Consider the following 16,341-nt stretch of genomic DNA (forward strand, 5'->3'; position numbering starts at 1 on the left):
GCTAGAACTTCCAGCACCCTGATGAATAGGAGAGGCAAGAGCGGACATCCTTGCCTTGTTCCTGATCTTAGAGGAAAAGCATTCAGTCCTTCAGCATTTGAGGGTGTTTTGAAGGGTGAGGTGGAGATTTGGTGGGAAAATAAGGAACGTGGTTTTGGACATGTTGAGTTTGCGATGTCCTTCAGAAGTGGAGACGTCAAGTGAACAAATGGATACATGTTCCGGCACTTGGGAGAGAGGTCTTGGCTAGAGGTATACACTTGGGAACCCTGAGCATATAAGTGGCATTTAAAGAATTGATGAAACTTGACGAGATCATCCAGGAAGAGGGAATGGAAACGTAAGACAACAATATGGTAAAAGCCCTCAGAAAACCAAGAGTGGAAAAGAATTTCCTTAAGTTGATAAGACTTTATACCAAAACCTACAGAACCATAATACGACTGGAGAAGCTTTTGGCATATTCCCTTTAATGCTGACTTATGATTATAAAGATTTGGCGGCAACCTCTCTGTCCATAACTAGGGGAATGAATTAGTAAAGGGTAGCAGAGGCAATATCTATGTGGCGGTGGAATTAAAACCAGGAGTTAAAACAGTAGCATGGATGCAGCTTAAAAGCATAGGATTGAGTAAAGAATGGAAAGAAGAAAATGCACTACCTAGTATGTAAATGTAAACAGAACACGGCGTAACTGACAAGGACCCACGCAAATTCAACACATCAGCGTGAGAACCTTTGGGGGGCCGTGGGATTGGTCCTGGGGAGCAGGGATGAAGGGTAAGCTGAACCAACAGAGCAAAAACTAAGCTCCTGATGATGCACCGTGCACGGAGAAACAGGACTTAGGCAACTCCCTCTGCACCTCGTGTCCAAAGCAAGTAAATAAGGAGAAATAAAAAGGAAGGGTGGCCCCAGGAGAGGTAAAGGGCTCCTCCAGCCCTGTATAATTATTCTCTCTCTCTGTTAGCCTGACGCTCTGTGAGAGTAGAGACTATCTTCCTCATCTTTGAATCCTCAACTCTGCACAGAAGCAGCTCTATAAATGCTCACTTAATGAAAAGCCCATGATTCAGGCTGAAATGCTCTGAATTTTGGTCCCAGGGACGTGGCATTGAGATGGGCCTGTCCTGGAGACAGGCAGGTGCCTTCTCTCATTGCCTCCGCCTGGAAAGGAAAGGGGGGTGGGAATATGGGAAACCCTTCTGAAGCCAGAGTCTCCCTGCTGGCTCCCCAGCTCGGCCCCCACCCCCACTCAGAGACTCTCCACTCAGAGAGTCTGCCCTCTGGCAGCCCCGGGTGATGGGCTCCGTGGGGCCCAGTCTGGGGCTGCGGGGGCCCCGGCTACCCACCACCCTTTGCCAATGCTATGCCAGCTCAGAATGGAGCCTCCGGGTGTGTAGCAGCCCCATCGCCCCCCACCTCCCAGCTGGCCTGTCTCTGCCAGGCTCCCGGCTACGTGCCCTGATTATTTATGACAAGTGTGCAGAAGTCCAGAGCTCCGGAGAAGGAGCAGCTACTTGGCAGGTCAGGGGAGGCGGCAGAAGCGCTGGGCCGTGGCGCTGAGGGCTGAGTCAGCATCCTGGGGCCCAGGAGTCCCTCGTAGTCGGGCAGAAAGCCAGCCCTGTGCTGGGTCTCAAAAGGTCCAGGACAAATGACAGAATAATAGAACTGCCAAAAATCCCGCCCATTTCTTGGGTACTCATGTTGCACCCAGCCCGGTGCTAACTGTTGACATCTGTGATCTCACTTAATCCTCATGACAAGTGTTGTTAGCCCATTTTACGGTTTAGGAAACTGAGGGAAGGATCTCAGCTAGTCCATGGCCGAGAACAACTTAACCCCAGGCTGACTCAACCTCTCTGGGCCTCAGTTTCCCCACCACGGAGAGGAGAGAGACGAGTGCTACCTTTCTCTATCCCACAAGAGCAAACAGAAGCCAAACGAGTTTAGGGCAGGCGATCCGGCAGGGGAGGGAGTCAGGCCGGAGGCTCTCCTACCTGAGCGGCCTGGCCAGGCGGCAGGTGAAGAAACAGAGCAGGCCCAAGGCCAGCAGCAGGAGGAGGAGGCTGAGGACTGCCGTGAGGACCACGTCCAGAGTAGGGGACAGGAGGGCCATCTCGGGGTAACCAGGGACCCACGGAGCAGACCCCACACCCTGGACACGTCCGGTCACACGAGCCTTGGACTCTGGCTCCAAAGCCTTGGGTCAGTGGCTGTGGCCTGGCTTTGTCCCTGGGGTTAATCTCTGGGGATTAGCCCGGGAGGGATGAGATGGGAGGGGAGACAGCCCACGAAGCTCCCCTCCCCCAGCCCAGTCCTTCCCCACATGACGCTTGTTCATTCAACCGTCTTCATTCATTCTTCATCCCAAACATTTACCGAGCGTCTGCTGTGTACCGGCTCTGTTCTAAGGACGAAGGACTCAGTGGGGAACCAGTCTCTGTCCTCTTGGAGACTCTTGACTGGCCGGGGTAGAAAAAGCAACTACTGTGTGCCAGCTGTTGTGCTCGTGGAATAAAAGCAGACAAGGAAAGGGACCCCTGGCCGGGGCTACGGTCAGTTTTCCCAGCAGCAGCGGCTGCTTCACCCCACTTACAAACCCAGGAATTTGAGTCTGCCCTGAACCAGCCAGAGGGGTGAAGCCATGTCCAGAATAAGAGAAACTGTTCTTACTGAGCACCAGCTGTGTGCCAGGCCCCAGAAGAGCGAGGTACTAGTGTCCCCATTTACAGGTGAAGGAAACGGGAGCTCAGGGGTGCAATGGTAGAGTCAGGATTTGAACCCAGATCTGCTGGCCTCCACAGCCTGTAACCCCAACCCCAGCACTGCCTCAGAACTAGGGTAAAACCAGCTCTGCAGGGTAGCAGCAGGCTTCCATCACACCTTGGCCAGGCATTGGCCCAAAGCCAGCGGTTGCCCAAGGGTCAGCACACACAGGCTGCAGGCAGCTGAGCTGCCGCCCGCCTGGAGGGGCCCTTTCTGCTCCCAAAGTGTCCCTCCCCCATATCCATCTCTTTTGGGTTCCAGCAGCATCTCACGAAGCCAGGATGGTGGTTATGGTTTCCGTCTTACAGATTCAGAAACTGAGGCTCAGAGAGGTGAAGCCACCAGGCACACACAGAGCCCGGCAGCAATGCCAGCTGTCTGCCTACGAGACCAGGCCTTTTCCTATCACACTCCTGCCTCCAGGGACACCGCAGATCCCATGGTACAAAGCATCCAAGGTCGGGGGAAGATGCTTTGACCCTCTCAGTGCCAAGGGAGGTCTGCTCTTCTCTGCTTCAGAAAGGCCACTGAGCTCACCATGAAAACAGGAAAACCGCTTGCGTTATGCCACGGAGCCTTTTTCTTTCTCAATTTGCATCAGATCCTCACAACATCCTAGCGATACAAGGCAGGGGGCGCTTATTAGCCCCACTGGCAGATGGGGAAACTGAGGCTTATCAGGGAAGTCATCCCGTCAAGTGTCACACAGCAAGCAAGTGTGGTCCAGGCCCCAGCTCCATCACTTCCCAGCTGGGTGAGGGGCCAGTCCCTGCACCTGGGAGCCTGTCACCTTACCCACCTACCATCTGCCTCCCGTTCAGGAGAGCATCTGTGTAGTGCTGAGTTTGACATGCTTGACCTTATTTTAATCCTCACTAACCACCCTGAGAGCTAGAGACATTTGTCCCCCTTTCCAGGTGAGGGAACAGAGGCCCAGGGGGCCATGGTGGAGGTAACCCAGGGTCACACAGATGGAAGGTGCTGAGCCAAGCCCTGCACAGGACTCCACACGGGACCCACCCAGGGCTCACCCCTGCTCCAGGCTCCCTCCACCGCAGCTCAGCCAGGGACCCTCCCCACCCACCCAGCTCCTGGGCCTGGGACACCCTCTAAGGCTCCCCCACCCACTAATCTAATAAATCGATATGAGACCCAAGCACTGTCGCCTTGTGCTCCCCAGCCATCCACCGCAGGGCCAGAGGGGCAATTATTGGTTCTTAGGGAGTCCCAGTCTAGAATGCACGGTCCTGGACTGTCTGGGCTGGGGAGGGTCCTTTGAGCACATTTCCCCAAAGGTACCAAACCACAGAAATCACATGGGGTGATTGTGTCCTATTCCTAAGGGGTTACCCAGGGAGGGTGCAGACTGGGAAGTGATGGAAACTTTCTGTACCACGATCTAGGAGGCAGTTAAAAGTGTGTATATAGGGCTGGCCCAGTGGTGCAGTGGTTAAGTGCGCATGTTCTGCTTCTCGGCGGCCCGGGGTTCGCCAGTTCGGATCCCGGGTGCGGACATGGCAAAAGCCATGCTGTGGTAGGCGTCCCACATATAAAGTAGAGGAAGATGGGCATAGATGTTAGCTCAGGGCCAGTCTTCCTCAGCAAAAAGAGGAGGATTGGCAGCAGTTAGCTCTTCCTCAAAAAAAAAAAAAAAAAAAAAGTAAAAATTCCTCCAGGGGCTGACAGCCCTGCGCTGCCTGTATGACTAGGTATTATAAGGATCCGATGAGATTTGAATTAAGGGAGGGTTGAAAAAGAAAAAGTTTTAATATAATGGTGTGACCGCATTCAAATCTTAAAAGAGATTAAAGAGAGTTAACAACTCACAAAAATAAGCCCCTAGTTCCCCCCCCACGCCAGACCTACTCAGTCAGAACCTCCCAGGGCAGGGCCGGGCAAGTCATTCTGCGAGCAGTTGGAGAACCATCGCCTTAGAGATTATCCCATTGCTCAGATGGGAACACTGAGGCCTAAAGAAGAGAAGAGACTTAGCGCAGGTATTCCAGCTCCTGCTTCCCAGAGACACACAGGGAACAATCAGAACCAGCCGGGAGCCAGCATCCTCGGGCCCGACAGCCACGCCTTCTCGCCCCTTTCGAGGAGCTGGGGCTGCAGAGTGCGGAGTCCTCCCTGTACCCCGGGTGAGTGTGGGCAAGGGGCAGGGGGCTGCGGGGCTCCTGGAACCCTGAAGTGGGCTGCAGCAGCTGCCCAGGAACGTTTCAGCTGCAGCGTCCGAGAGAAACACGGAATCCTGCTCTCAGCCCAGCCCAGCGTCTCTGGCACGCCTTGCTGGCCGGGACTTTGTTCCCTCACTGACAGAAGTGATTTACGGCAGCCATGAAGCAGCCTCTGGGTGAAGGGCCCAGGACGCAACGTGGGGTGGTCAGAGCAGCTGCAGGTCAGACGGAAGGAAGGACCTCTCGAGGCGGCCGTGGGCCAGGTACCAGGGAGAGAGCAAGGCTCAGCTCTCCAGCTGACAGCACCCCATCTGGGCAGAAAACAGACGTGGGAGCCCAGGGACACCGGGAGTCAGCCCTGCCTGCTGCCAAGCCATTGTGTCTTGAGGGCTCCGAGGAGGTGCCGGCTGTCCCCAAGCACCTCCAGCCTCGACACCTCTGCACACCGCGTTCCCGGGTCTGGAATGTTCCCTGCTGTCCACCCGATGACGTCCTCCCGCCCTCCTGCACCCCCCGCCGCAGCCCAGGCTCCACCCCGAGCTCCCAGAACCCGGGCGCGCAAGACCTTGATCGCGGTTATCAGAGTCAGAGAACCGCTGCTGTCGCCTCCTTCCCATGGCGTGAGCTCCTAGAGAGCAGGGACGGAGCTGGCGGCAGCCCGGCGGCTGGCAGAGCCTGGCGCATGGCCACGGTGGGCAGGGAATGTCAGTAGGGGGGTGGAAGGGTGCTGGGGTCAATGATGAGCGGCCAGAGGGGCAGCTCGGTGTCAGTAGGAGTGAGCCCTGGAGCCAGGCCGCCAGCGTCAGATCTGGCCTCTGCCCCTCTAGCGCTGGGAGCTCAGGGCCCCACCCCACCCCTCTCTGCCTCAGGCTTCTCACGTGCAAAGTGGGGGACCGAGAGAAGCTGTAGGGTTGTTGTAAGGATATATGAGTTACTACGTGGAAAGACTTAAAACGGAGCCCAGGACACGAGAGTGTTCAATGCATGTCGGCCAGCAGCTATGATTACAGGCAGGGGAGGATGGACTGACGGACAAAGGATGGGCAAGTGGGGCAGGATGAGGGGCTGGCGCTGAGAACGGACAGATCCTTCTCTGCCCAGCCGGCCAGGCAGCCATTCGCCCCGGGCTCCCCCACAGACCTGCTCCCCTGGGAGCCCCCGCGAGGGCTTCTAGCTCCAAGACCCTGAAACCAAAGACTCGCCTGCCTGCTGCGTACCCGTACTTGTGTGTGTGTGGGGGGGAGGGGGTGTTTAATTAAGGGGTGGAGGTCCCAGTTCTTAGAGTAAAGGGGCTCCATGTTTCCTGACAGGACCAGACCTCCCTCTCTCTCTCCCTCTCTTTCCCTCTCTCTCCCTCTCTCTCTCTCTCTTTCTCTCTCTCTCTCTCTCTCACACACACACACACACACTCACACACACACAAGAGTGGGAAGAAATAACCCCCCAGGCAGTCTGACACTTTCTTTTCCTCTTAAAGGAGAGAGAGAGAAAACATCCAGGGTCAGCCCAGAAGGTTCTGCAGAGGGGGTAGGAGGACGGCCAGGCTGGAAGGATGGTAGGATTGAGATGAACAGAGAGGGCGCTCCCGACAGAAGGACCCGAATGTGCAAAGGCCAGAACACAGGGATGCAGCATTCAGAGGTCAAGGAGAAAGGCAGGAGCCGACAGCTGGCGACAGAGGACAGAGAGGCAGCCTGGACCGACCACAAAGGGCTGTGCTCCCTGAGCTTGGCCTGGTCAAGAGCAGGCCCTTTGCACGCCCCGTCTCACTTACTGCCTCCTCGCCAGCCCACTTCACGTTGACGCTCAGACGGTCTGCCGCTTGCCCAAGGCCACGCAGCAGAGCTGGAGTCAGAAGGCCCACAGGTCTGGGTTTTGGAACCCGAGATTTTCTGGGGATCCCTGGGCACCTGGACACTCTTGATCCCACCAACTGGCTCTGCAGGAGAGGACTGAAGCCAGTCCAGGTTCAACTCGTGGGAGGAAAGCTGGCAGCCGGGAGCCGGGGGAGGGAGACGGCAGGGCCCAGAGACAAGAGTGCCTGAGGCCTGGGGTGGCTGGCTTGCCCGGGCAGAGGAGGATCACGGACGGCTGCTCCATGGGTACACAGGCTTCCACCACCCCGCGGAGACGACGTGTTCTGTCCCAGGCCACCTCCCTCTGGGCCAGGCCAGGAAGCTGAGTGGGCTGGGGACACGTGCTGTGTGTCTCTGAGGCAACCACCCCTGTACTCACTGCGGCAGAAGCCCCTCCAGTACCAGGAGACATGGCCATTCCATCCTTGCTCTCACAATCAATAATAAGGAAGGCACAGAGAGGGTACGTGACCTCCCCAGGGTCACCCAGCACATCAGTGGCAGGGACAGGTCCCCCCACTAAGCGGCTAAGGACTTGGGGGGCTTTTACTGGAAGCACAAGGCGGCCTGTGAGGCGGAGTGTGGATGCCAACGCCTTCAATTCCAGACACTGATGATTTGTGTCAACCAAAGAGAACATTTCAAACTGAGACTATGAAAATCCTTATTTTACACCCTTTTTCATTGTATTTTTAATAATAACAGCAAACTTTTTCATAGCCTTTACTGTGTGCAAGGCAATGTTTTAAACACTTACCTATATTAACTCATTTAATCCCCACAACAACCTACAAGCTAGGCACTATTATTATCCCCAGTTTACAAAAACAGAAGCTCAGAGAGGTTAAGTCGGTTGCCCAAGGTCACACAGCTAGTAAGTGACTGAGTCGGAATGCAACGTTCCTTGTTTCTGTGTCCCAGGGCCAAGTATAAACTCTTTCAAAAGCAGCAGGAAAGACTGGAAACGAACCACATTGTTCTCTCTGCAATAGGCACACGATGTATTTGCAGATGACAGGATGACATGCAGTGACTATTTGAGCACACACTGTTCCCAAACGTCATTTCACTGTAGGTGCATCATAGCCATGGAGCCAGGGCTTCCCTTGTCCCTACTTTACAGAAGAGAGGTGAGGTGACTTGCCTAAAGTCACACAGCGTGAGTGTCCAACAGTCACGTCTAGGACAGTCACGTCTAGGACCGACTGAGGCCCTGGCCCTGATCTCTTGGTGGCACCTGTGGCCTGCCCTGCAACGGGGACCACCTGCCACTTGTGAGGGGTTGGGGGGGCAGAATCTCAGGCTGGAGACCTGGCTGAGGCCAGGCCAGCGACCGGGACACAGCCCTCCTCCCCCATATTCCCCGCTTTGGCGGGTCCTCCCGCAGGACTCTGACCACCGTGCTCTTCCCACTCCCGGCCCGCCCCCCACGCCCCGGCGCCGTCCCCGAGGAGAAGCAGCCTCCATCCACAGGCCCCATGGGGGACCCGCAACAGGGGGCCGTGAACTTGTGACCCACTGGGTGGCGGCCAATACAAGCAGCGTCTCTGGTGGCACACGCAGGGGGCTCCCGACCACCCAGCTCGCACCACAGCCGGGAGGACACGGATGTTCCCAGAGAGAGCACTCGCGCACCGGGCCACGACCCGGCGTTCCCCACATTCCCAGAGATCCTTCCCACTGGCAGAGGCTCCAGCCGCCTTTGCATTTGGTCTTCACGGTGACCCTGGGACGCAGCAGGGAAGGGACAACATCCGGACCCCAGACAGGAACCCGGAGCGCACGGGGGTGAGGGTCCCACCCAAGAGTGCTGTGCTCAGCAGAGCCCCTGCTGCTTACTGGCTCCACGGCCTTGGGCACGTCACCCCACCTTCCTGGGCCTCAGCGTCCTCACGTGCCCGAGGGGCATGGTCACAGCGGGTGCCTGTGTCATGGCGCTATGGTAAGGAGAATCCAACAATGAACATTGAGACAGAGGCCCGGGGCTTGGCGCGTGTTACACACTCAGTAAATGTTAGCTGGAGGAAATAGTGAGAACAAGGGAGCCAGGCACTGTTCTGAGTGCTTTCCATGCGTTCATTCATCTAATCCTCACAACAACCCTATGTGGTAGGAGTTAGCATTGCTCTCGCTGTGCAGAGAAGTTAAGCAACTTGGCCGAGGTCACACAGCTGTTAGCACACTATGAAGCGGAAAGGGGAGAACTCTTAATGGAGCATTTCCTGTGTGCTGGGAAATCTGGTTCAGCCTTCTGAGAACCCAGGGAGGTGGGAATTATCAGATCTGGGTCAGAAGACAAAACTGAGACCCAGAAAGAGGAAAGGAGGTGCAGGTCACACAGGAGGCATGTGAGAGAGCTGGGAGTTAGCCAGGCCTGGCTGGCGGCACATCCCGTGCGCTCGCTCCCCCATCCCAGTCACTTGCCAGCTTCTGTCACTGATGGCAGACCTTAGGCTTCCCCACCCAGATACACCCAGGGAGCTGGCACCAGTGTGCCAGGTGAAGTCGCCCCTCCTGCGTGCGTGTGTTTGTTGGGGTCTTGGCGGTGAGCGCTGCACGACTCCCATGGTGTGTGTGCCCGTGACCCGTCCTCATGTCGGGCTGCTCCCTCCAACCCTGGACCAGCTCCGGAGCTTTCCCGTGATTGCAGCCTGCTCAGGGCCTCTCCTATCTGGACAGAGCGCTCCCTCCACAAAGGGAGGGCCTTCCGTCCCACTGGCCCCTCCCGCCTGGGCCGGCCCCTCTGGGTTTGTTATTCTGCACAGAGAGGCCGAATACTCAAGGGCTGTTTCCTCGTCTGTAAATCAGAGATAATAAATGCCATTCTGCCTCCAGTATCAATTTCTTGGGAAGGAAGGAATTTTGTGAACTATAATGTGCTGTGCAGATGTTTCTAGGGCTTTCCACTGCTCCCCCTCTAGTGACTGTAGCGGATATTTGCTGTAACGTTGGCCACCCAGAATCCATTCCCCGTTCCTAACAACACCCAAAGTTTCCTTGGGGAAGTACCCTCCCCCTTTCAGCCCTGTGGTCTGGGTGAGATTGATCTCACCTCCAGCAGCTCCAGGTGAGTCCTGATAGGCTTAAGCTGGAAGACTCTCCCCACCTGGATGGTGTGTTGTAAGGGTGTGAGGCAATGGCGAGGGGACTATGGAGTGAAGATGAGGCAACCCCTTAGAAGGTGGATTAGAGGAGGGCAGAGTATCTGAGTCTTTGGCGACATTGCTTAAGCCCCTTGATGCAGCCATGCCTGAAGCCTACATCTGAACATGCTGGTTACATGAGCCAATTAATTCCCCTTATTGTTTGCCTTGGACTTTCTGTTATTTGGAACACAGAGTCTAACCTTAGAACTTCAGTTCAGCCAGTTTCTCTCAGCCCCTTACACTGCAAGCAACCACATCGTGCCATACTCAGCCAGCTATTCCCACCAAAGGAAAAATCTTGCAAACAAGCTAAAGATGGGTCAATAAGTTTCAAGTGCATGGTAAAATAAGAGTACAGCTGAATACAAATTAGGTTTTCCTCCTGGAATCTATAAACCTGTGGAACTGTAGGAGGTCCTTGGGGGGGAATCTGGCTAAGAGCCCCACTCCGTGCAGGGCTCTGACCCTCCCCTCCAACAGGTTGTTGGCGGTTGAGTTTCACAGCTCCTTGACCACCAGGTTCCGAGTACCTCCTGTGGCCAGGCCCTGTGTTAGGGGCCGCAGGCACAAGCTCTGCCTTCTAGCACTTCAGCCTACTGACGACTCCTCAGAATACGCTTTTTTATTGGGTTTCACACAAAAGCCCTGGGAGGCCAGCGTACAGGGGGAACGCTGCTACACGCATTTCACAGAGGAGGAAACAGAGGCTCAGAGAGGTGAAGTGACTTGTCCAAGACCCCTCTGCCAATGAGGGCCAGGGCCCGGCCACGCCCCTGACCTGCCCGGCTCCAAGCCCGGGCTGTTCCTCCTGGCCTTTGGATGGCAGGGGTGGCACTGGGGCTGTCATTTCTGTGACATAGTTTGTTCCACTTGGGGGCAGTCAGAGTGGTTAAGAAGCTAAAGAAAACAAGAAAGCCAGGTGTCACCGGCTTCTTGTTCGCCCAAGGGTCTTGGCTCCCTGAGAAGCCCGGGCTCAGCGCCATCCAGCTCCACTCTCCTGAGGCTCAGCTCCCGCAGGCTGCAGCTGGAGAAGGACCAGGCCCTACCCCGAATGAAAGCCAGGCCCCAGTGCTCTCATGGGCGGCCCCTGGCACCCCAAGCGAGCTGTCCTGGCCTCTGGTGCCTCTGCCCTCGGTCCCTAAGGTCCAGCGGACACTGACAACACCCCCATGCACTGGGGCCTTCCCTATGTGTTATCCAACCGACATTCGCTTCGACCCTGTTTACTGAGCTCCTACTACACGCCGGGGGCTGTTCTAGGTGCTGAACCAAACAGCCCAATCCCTCCTCGTGGGTGGCGAGCGGACGAGGAAAGAAGTCAAATCAAAAGGACGCCAGGTGGTGGTGAGTGCGACGCAGAGGAAGAAGGCAGGGAAGAGGACGGGAGCGGAGGCGGTGGTCGCGGATTTAAATAGAGAGGCCAGAGAAGGTGTCAGCAAGAAAGTCCCCATCGGATCCTGCAGCGACCCCACGCAGCCGAGCGGCGGATCCCACTTGGCTAGGAGGAGACCGGGGTTTCCGAGTCGGCGCGGGCCCACCTGCCCGGCCGGGGTCGGAGGTTCGCGCACGGCTGCCGCGCTCCCACGCCCTCTCCCCTAGCGCAGCCACATGGGCCGGGAGCCTCCTGCAGAGGAGGAAACTGAGGCTCTGAGAGGCGACGCCACACGCGCAGGCCCGCTCCCGGGGCCGCCTCTCGGCCAGGCGCGCGTCGCCCCCCGCGGAGCCCGCTCGCAGCCTCGGCTCCAGGCTCGCGGAGCTCAGCGCTCCCCCGCGGACTCCGGGTCCTCCGTCGCCCTCCTCCCTCTCCCAGGGCCCAGCTGGCTCTCCATCCCGGTCATACGAGCCCCTAATTGTCCACCCCACTCTTGTTCTGTCTCCTCAATTCACTTGTGGCCCATCCCTAAGCCCGCGTTTGCACCAAACCTACGAGACATCCTGCGCGCGGCCGGGGGCGGGTCCACAGCTGGAATCCAGCGCGAGGCGGGCGGAGCCTCTCGCGGAGCTTTCCCAGCTGGATTTGTTCGGTAATCCCCCCAAACTTCCGCCTCATCTTTCTGAAAACTGCGGCGGAAAGACTTCGGCCGGCCGGGAGGTGGCCACGCGGTTAAGCCCTGGCCGTGTGGCTTTGCAAGTGACTTATGTCTGGAGATGCAGCTTCTTTATCTGTAAAACACGGTTAGTCATCGCCACCTTGCAAGGTTGTTGTAAAGATAAAATGCGATGGAGAGTATCTCTGAAGAGAGGAAATTCGATAGACAACGTATTTAGAAAGCACTTAAGCAGAGCTGGGGCGACAAACTCCAGGAATTTGTTGAACTGAATGGAGAAGTCTGTATAAGGGCGAGCAACCACCACCAGCAGAACAACGGCTGCATTCATCGTGCTGCTACACTCTGAGGTAGGCACTCTTAGTATCATCCCCATTTTACAGAAGAGGAAGAAAACACAGAGAGGTGAAGTAACTTGCCTACAGTCACACAGCAGGCAAGTAGCACAGCTGGGATTATGAACCCAAATCATCCAACTGCAAAGTACAAGCTCTTAATCATTATGTTAGGTTAGTAAACTGAGGCTTCGTGAATTGACATAATCCCTCATTGAAACACAGAGACTAAGAGCTGACCCAGCAGGGGATCATGGGCAGTCCCATTCCACAACCTTCATTCTTAACCACTGCACCAGCTTGTCAGAGCTGAAAGAGACTCTAGGAATAATCTAGCCCGATACTCTCATTTTTTCCCAGCAGGAGCCTGAGGTCCAGAGAGGTAGTGCGAATTGCCCAAAATCACACAGCCAGTTAGTTGAAGAATCAGGACAAGCACCTTGGTTCTCTAACTCCAGAACCCCGTGGCATCACTGAGTATCACACTGACCATGAGAGGCAGTCAGGGAAGGAGTCTGGAGGAGGCACCAGAATTTTTCCAGCAGAAGTGGAGGGAAGGCTCCAAGCAGAGGGAATAGCCCATGCGAGGGTCTGGAGGCCATGCAGGTCTTTTCTGGAGACCAGTAAGCTGTACAGTCCATGCAAGCTGGGATGGGGACAGCGGATGAGGCTGGGTTTTCATACTGAATGTTTCCATGTGATTCTTTCAATTGCCAGCACTTTCTCATTCTGTTTTATTTTGCTAGTATCTTTCCTTATTTTGTTTGCATGTTTCTAATGCTTATTTAGAATTCCTGGTCCATCTGTTCTAATATTGCCGACTCCATTGGTATCTCTGGTCGTTTTGCTGTTTTTCTTTTGAGGTCATCGTGCTCTGGCTGGTGGAGCGGTGGAGGAGTGGGGTGTGGACACCCTAAAACTGACAGCGAGGGAACACATGCGGCTCTGGATCCTCTTCCTCTAATCAACTCCAGAGTAACAACAGAGCAAGACATCACTAAGTCGAAGAAATTATGGAGAAGACAGAACCTCCTGGGGAGACGGAAGGGGGTTTTAAACGGGTGTGTGGGGTGGGAGGGGTGCTGCAGCAAGAAGGAGGAGCAGAGCGCAGTCTTCAGGGTAGCAGAGAATGTCGTAGAAAAGAAAGTCAGGTCTGAGTTCTGCTCGTGCGTCTTTGCATCCAGCCTTGCGTGTAGCCGCCTGCCCTGTGCCCACTTCCTGGGACAGCCGAGGCCCTTGCTCTCACACCGACATTGGCAGCCCAGGCCGATGGCACAGGTGTCTGCTGGAGCAAACTCAGACAGCGCAGCAGGCAACGTGGAATTGCAGGAGTCCAGAGGGAGCCAGCGGGCCCCCAGAGTCGCTCTGCCCCTCCCTCGTGCAGACCTCGAGGCCGGTGGATCCTGACCTGGACAGACAGCCCCCTCCCCTGGCTGCCAAATGTGAGGCCCAATCCTGCGGAGTTAGTCCCTTGGAGAGGGTGAGTGGCAGCACCAAACCCAGGGAGGAACTGTGCGCTTCTGCTGCCCGGGGGTCTCCACTCTGGGACTGTCATCTCCTTGGGCACCTTGGTGCCGACAGAGATGAGAATCAGGCTTAGCGTCTTACTCCAAGATGCAGCACCAGACAGAAGCACTGAACCCGCCAGAGGGATGAGCTCACGGATTAAAGAACAGGGAACCCAAGGGGCGCACGGGCTTCCAAAGAAAAACAAAGGGATTAGAGAGAGTCCTGGAATCAGCCGCGTTCAACAGACGGCTGAGAATTTTAAATAAGCATCAGAAACACGTAAAAGAGATAAGGAAAGATAGTAGTGATACAAAGCAGAACAAGGAAGCGTTAAAGGATCCAAGCGGAAATGTTTCATATTCTATATGAAAAATCAGCTGAGATAACAAACCGAACAGGTAGAAGGAATTGTGGAATGGACACAGAAGGTGAGGAATGAAACAGGGAACCGGGACATCAGAGGGAGGAACACTTCCAGGAGGAAGCTGGGGCGGAGTAAGGAACAGAAAATATGAAGGAAATGGGAAAATATCAGTTAAAAGTTAAAACATCAACCCTGATCTTACTCCATTAATCTGAAATGGATCAAAAACCTACTTATAAAAGCCAGAACCATAAAGTTTCTAGAAGAAAACATAAGAGGATATTCCTGTGGCTTTGGGATAGGAAAGGAGTATTAATTTCATTAAAGGAAAAAAACTGTTAAATTGGATTTCATCAAAATTTAAAATTTCTGCTCATCAGAAGATACCATTAAGAAACTGAATAGACAAGACACATAATGGGAAAGAACATTCACAGTACATATAGCTGACAAAGGACTCGCATCCAGTAAAGAAAGAACTCCTAAAGTTGACAATAAAATTATAAACACTCCCGCCCCCCCCCACACACACAATGGACAAAAGACTTAGCCACTTCAAAAAGAAAATATACAGATGACCAACAGTTCGCAGAGAGATGCTCCACATCATTACTTATCAGGTAAATGAAAATTAAGCCCATTTCACACCCACCAGAATGACTAAAACCAAATCAAAATGATTTGCAAAATCAAACATCAGCAAGAATGAAGAAAATCCAGAAGTTTCCTCTATTGCTCACTGGAGTGTAATAGAGGACAGTGACTTTGGTAAAGAGTTTGCCAATTTCTTATAAAGTTAAACATGCACTTATCACGTGATCCAGCAATTCCACTCCTGAGTCTTCATTCAGAAGAAATGAAAATATATCTAGGAGATTCATACGTAAGTGTTCATAGGAGCTTTACAACACCCCACAATGGGAAACAGCTTAAACGTTCATTAAGATGAATGAATAAGCAATGGTGGTATGTCAATACAATGGAAAACTACTCCGCAATAAAAAGAGGTGAACTACAGACACAAAAAAAATAGATGAATCTCAAAAACCTTATGCTAAGAAGCTGAATATAAAAAGTACAAACTGTATGATTCCATTTATATGAAACTCTAGAAAAGACCAATCTAATCTATGGCAAAAGAAATCAGAATTATGATTGTCTTCGGGAGGCAAAATGGACTGGAAAGGGATGTGGGGGGACTTGGGGGTGCTAGAAATGTTTTTTAAATTATGATCTTGTTTGGGGGTCATGGTTACAAGGTAACGTAGACTTGTCAAAACACATTGAATTGAACACTTAAGATCTGTGCCTTTTATTGTATGAAATTATATATCAACAAAAAAAGAGCTGGTGGAAGTGTAAGTGTCAACATCTAGATCATAGGAGTCCCAAGAGAGGAAAGTAAATCAAGGGGGGAGAGAGTTGAAGAAATAATGAAGACAACCTTGGTCTCTGTCTGAACGGGCCCCAGATATAACAAACAGGACCGATAAGGAAAAATGCACACTGGAGAAACACAGTGAAGACCAAAGGACAACAAAAACACTCTAAATGCTTAAATAGAGAAAAACACATCACTTCCAGAGGAAGAAGCACCAAACTGACTTGACCAAAGTAGCAAAGGAAAAGAATTTAAACCGAGAATTTGATATGCAGCTAAAGTGTCATTCAAACGTTAAAAGCTAATAAATCACAACGTGCAAGACCTCCTCCAAGACAAAAAGACACCCCTCCCAAAAAAACAAACAAGTTTGAAGGAAGCACTTAAGTAATAGAAACACATTCCACGGACGTTGCTAAAGATAAGTGAAGCCTAAGCAAATACAGTTTAAATAAAAGGTTTTCACATAGTCCACATTCTCTAACCATGGTACAATTAAGTTAGAAGTTATGTTTTGAAGCACAAACAATTCCCCCATACACTTAGCGATTTAAAACAACCCTAAATAACTCATGGATCGAAGAAAAACATATGGTAGAAATGTAAAATTACTTAGAACTAAATGATAATAAAAACACTATATATCAAAAATTGTGGAGTGCAGCAAAGAAAGGCTAAAAATGAATGAGCTAAGTGTCCGATTTAGGAAGTTAGAAAAAACAGAAACCCAAAGAAAGTAAAAGAGGATTATAACGA

The 16,341-nt window shown here is 53.3% G+C and overlaps 1 protein-coding gene across 6 annotated transcripts in view; it reads right to left on the reverse strand.

Moving 5' to 3' along the window:
- Window positions 1-16,341, reverse strand: part of ALPL (alkaline phosphatase, biomineralization associated) — an 84,587-nt gene that overhangs the window by 21,369 nt on the left and 46,877 nt on the right. The window contains exons 1-2 of one of the 6 annotated variants that reach the window (XM_014737436.3): window positions 5,512-5,590; window positions 4,636-4,739 (exon numbers count right to left, since the gene is read on the reverse strand). The exons of 3 other annotated variants lie outside the window; for them this stretch is intronic. Coding sequence is in view for 1 of the 3 variants with exons in the window: in XM_070260791.1 (XP_070116892.1) it covers window positions 11,876-11,882 (7 nt within the window). In the remaining 2 variants the exon portion in view is untranslated. Of the gene's footprint in view, window positions 1-4,635; window positions 4,740-5,511; window positions 5,591-6,720; window positions 7,094-11,875; window positions 12,057-16,341 lie in introns of those variants that run through there. 2 more of the 6 variants (XM_070260791.1, XM_014737437.3) reach the window with 2 other exon arrangements.

The sequence above is a fragment of the Equus caballus genome, chromosome 2 (genome assembly GCF_041296265.1).
Source record: "Equus caballus isolate H_3958 breed thoroughbred chromosome 2, TB-T2T, whole genome shotgun sequence".
Taxonomy (NCBI): domain Eukaryota; kingdom Metazoa; phylum Chordata; class Mammalia; order Perissodactyla; family Equidae; genus Equus; species Equus caballus.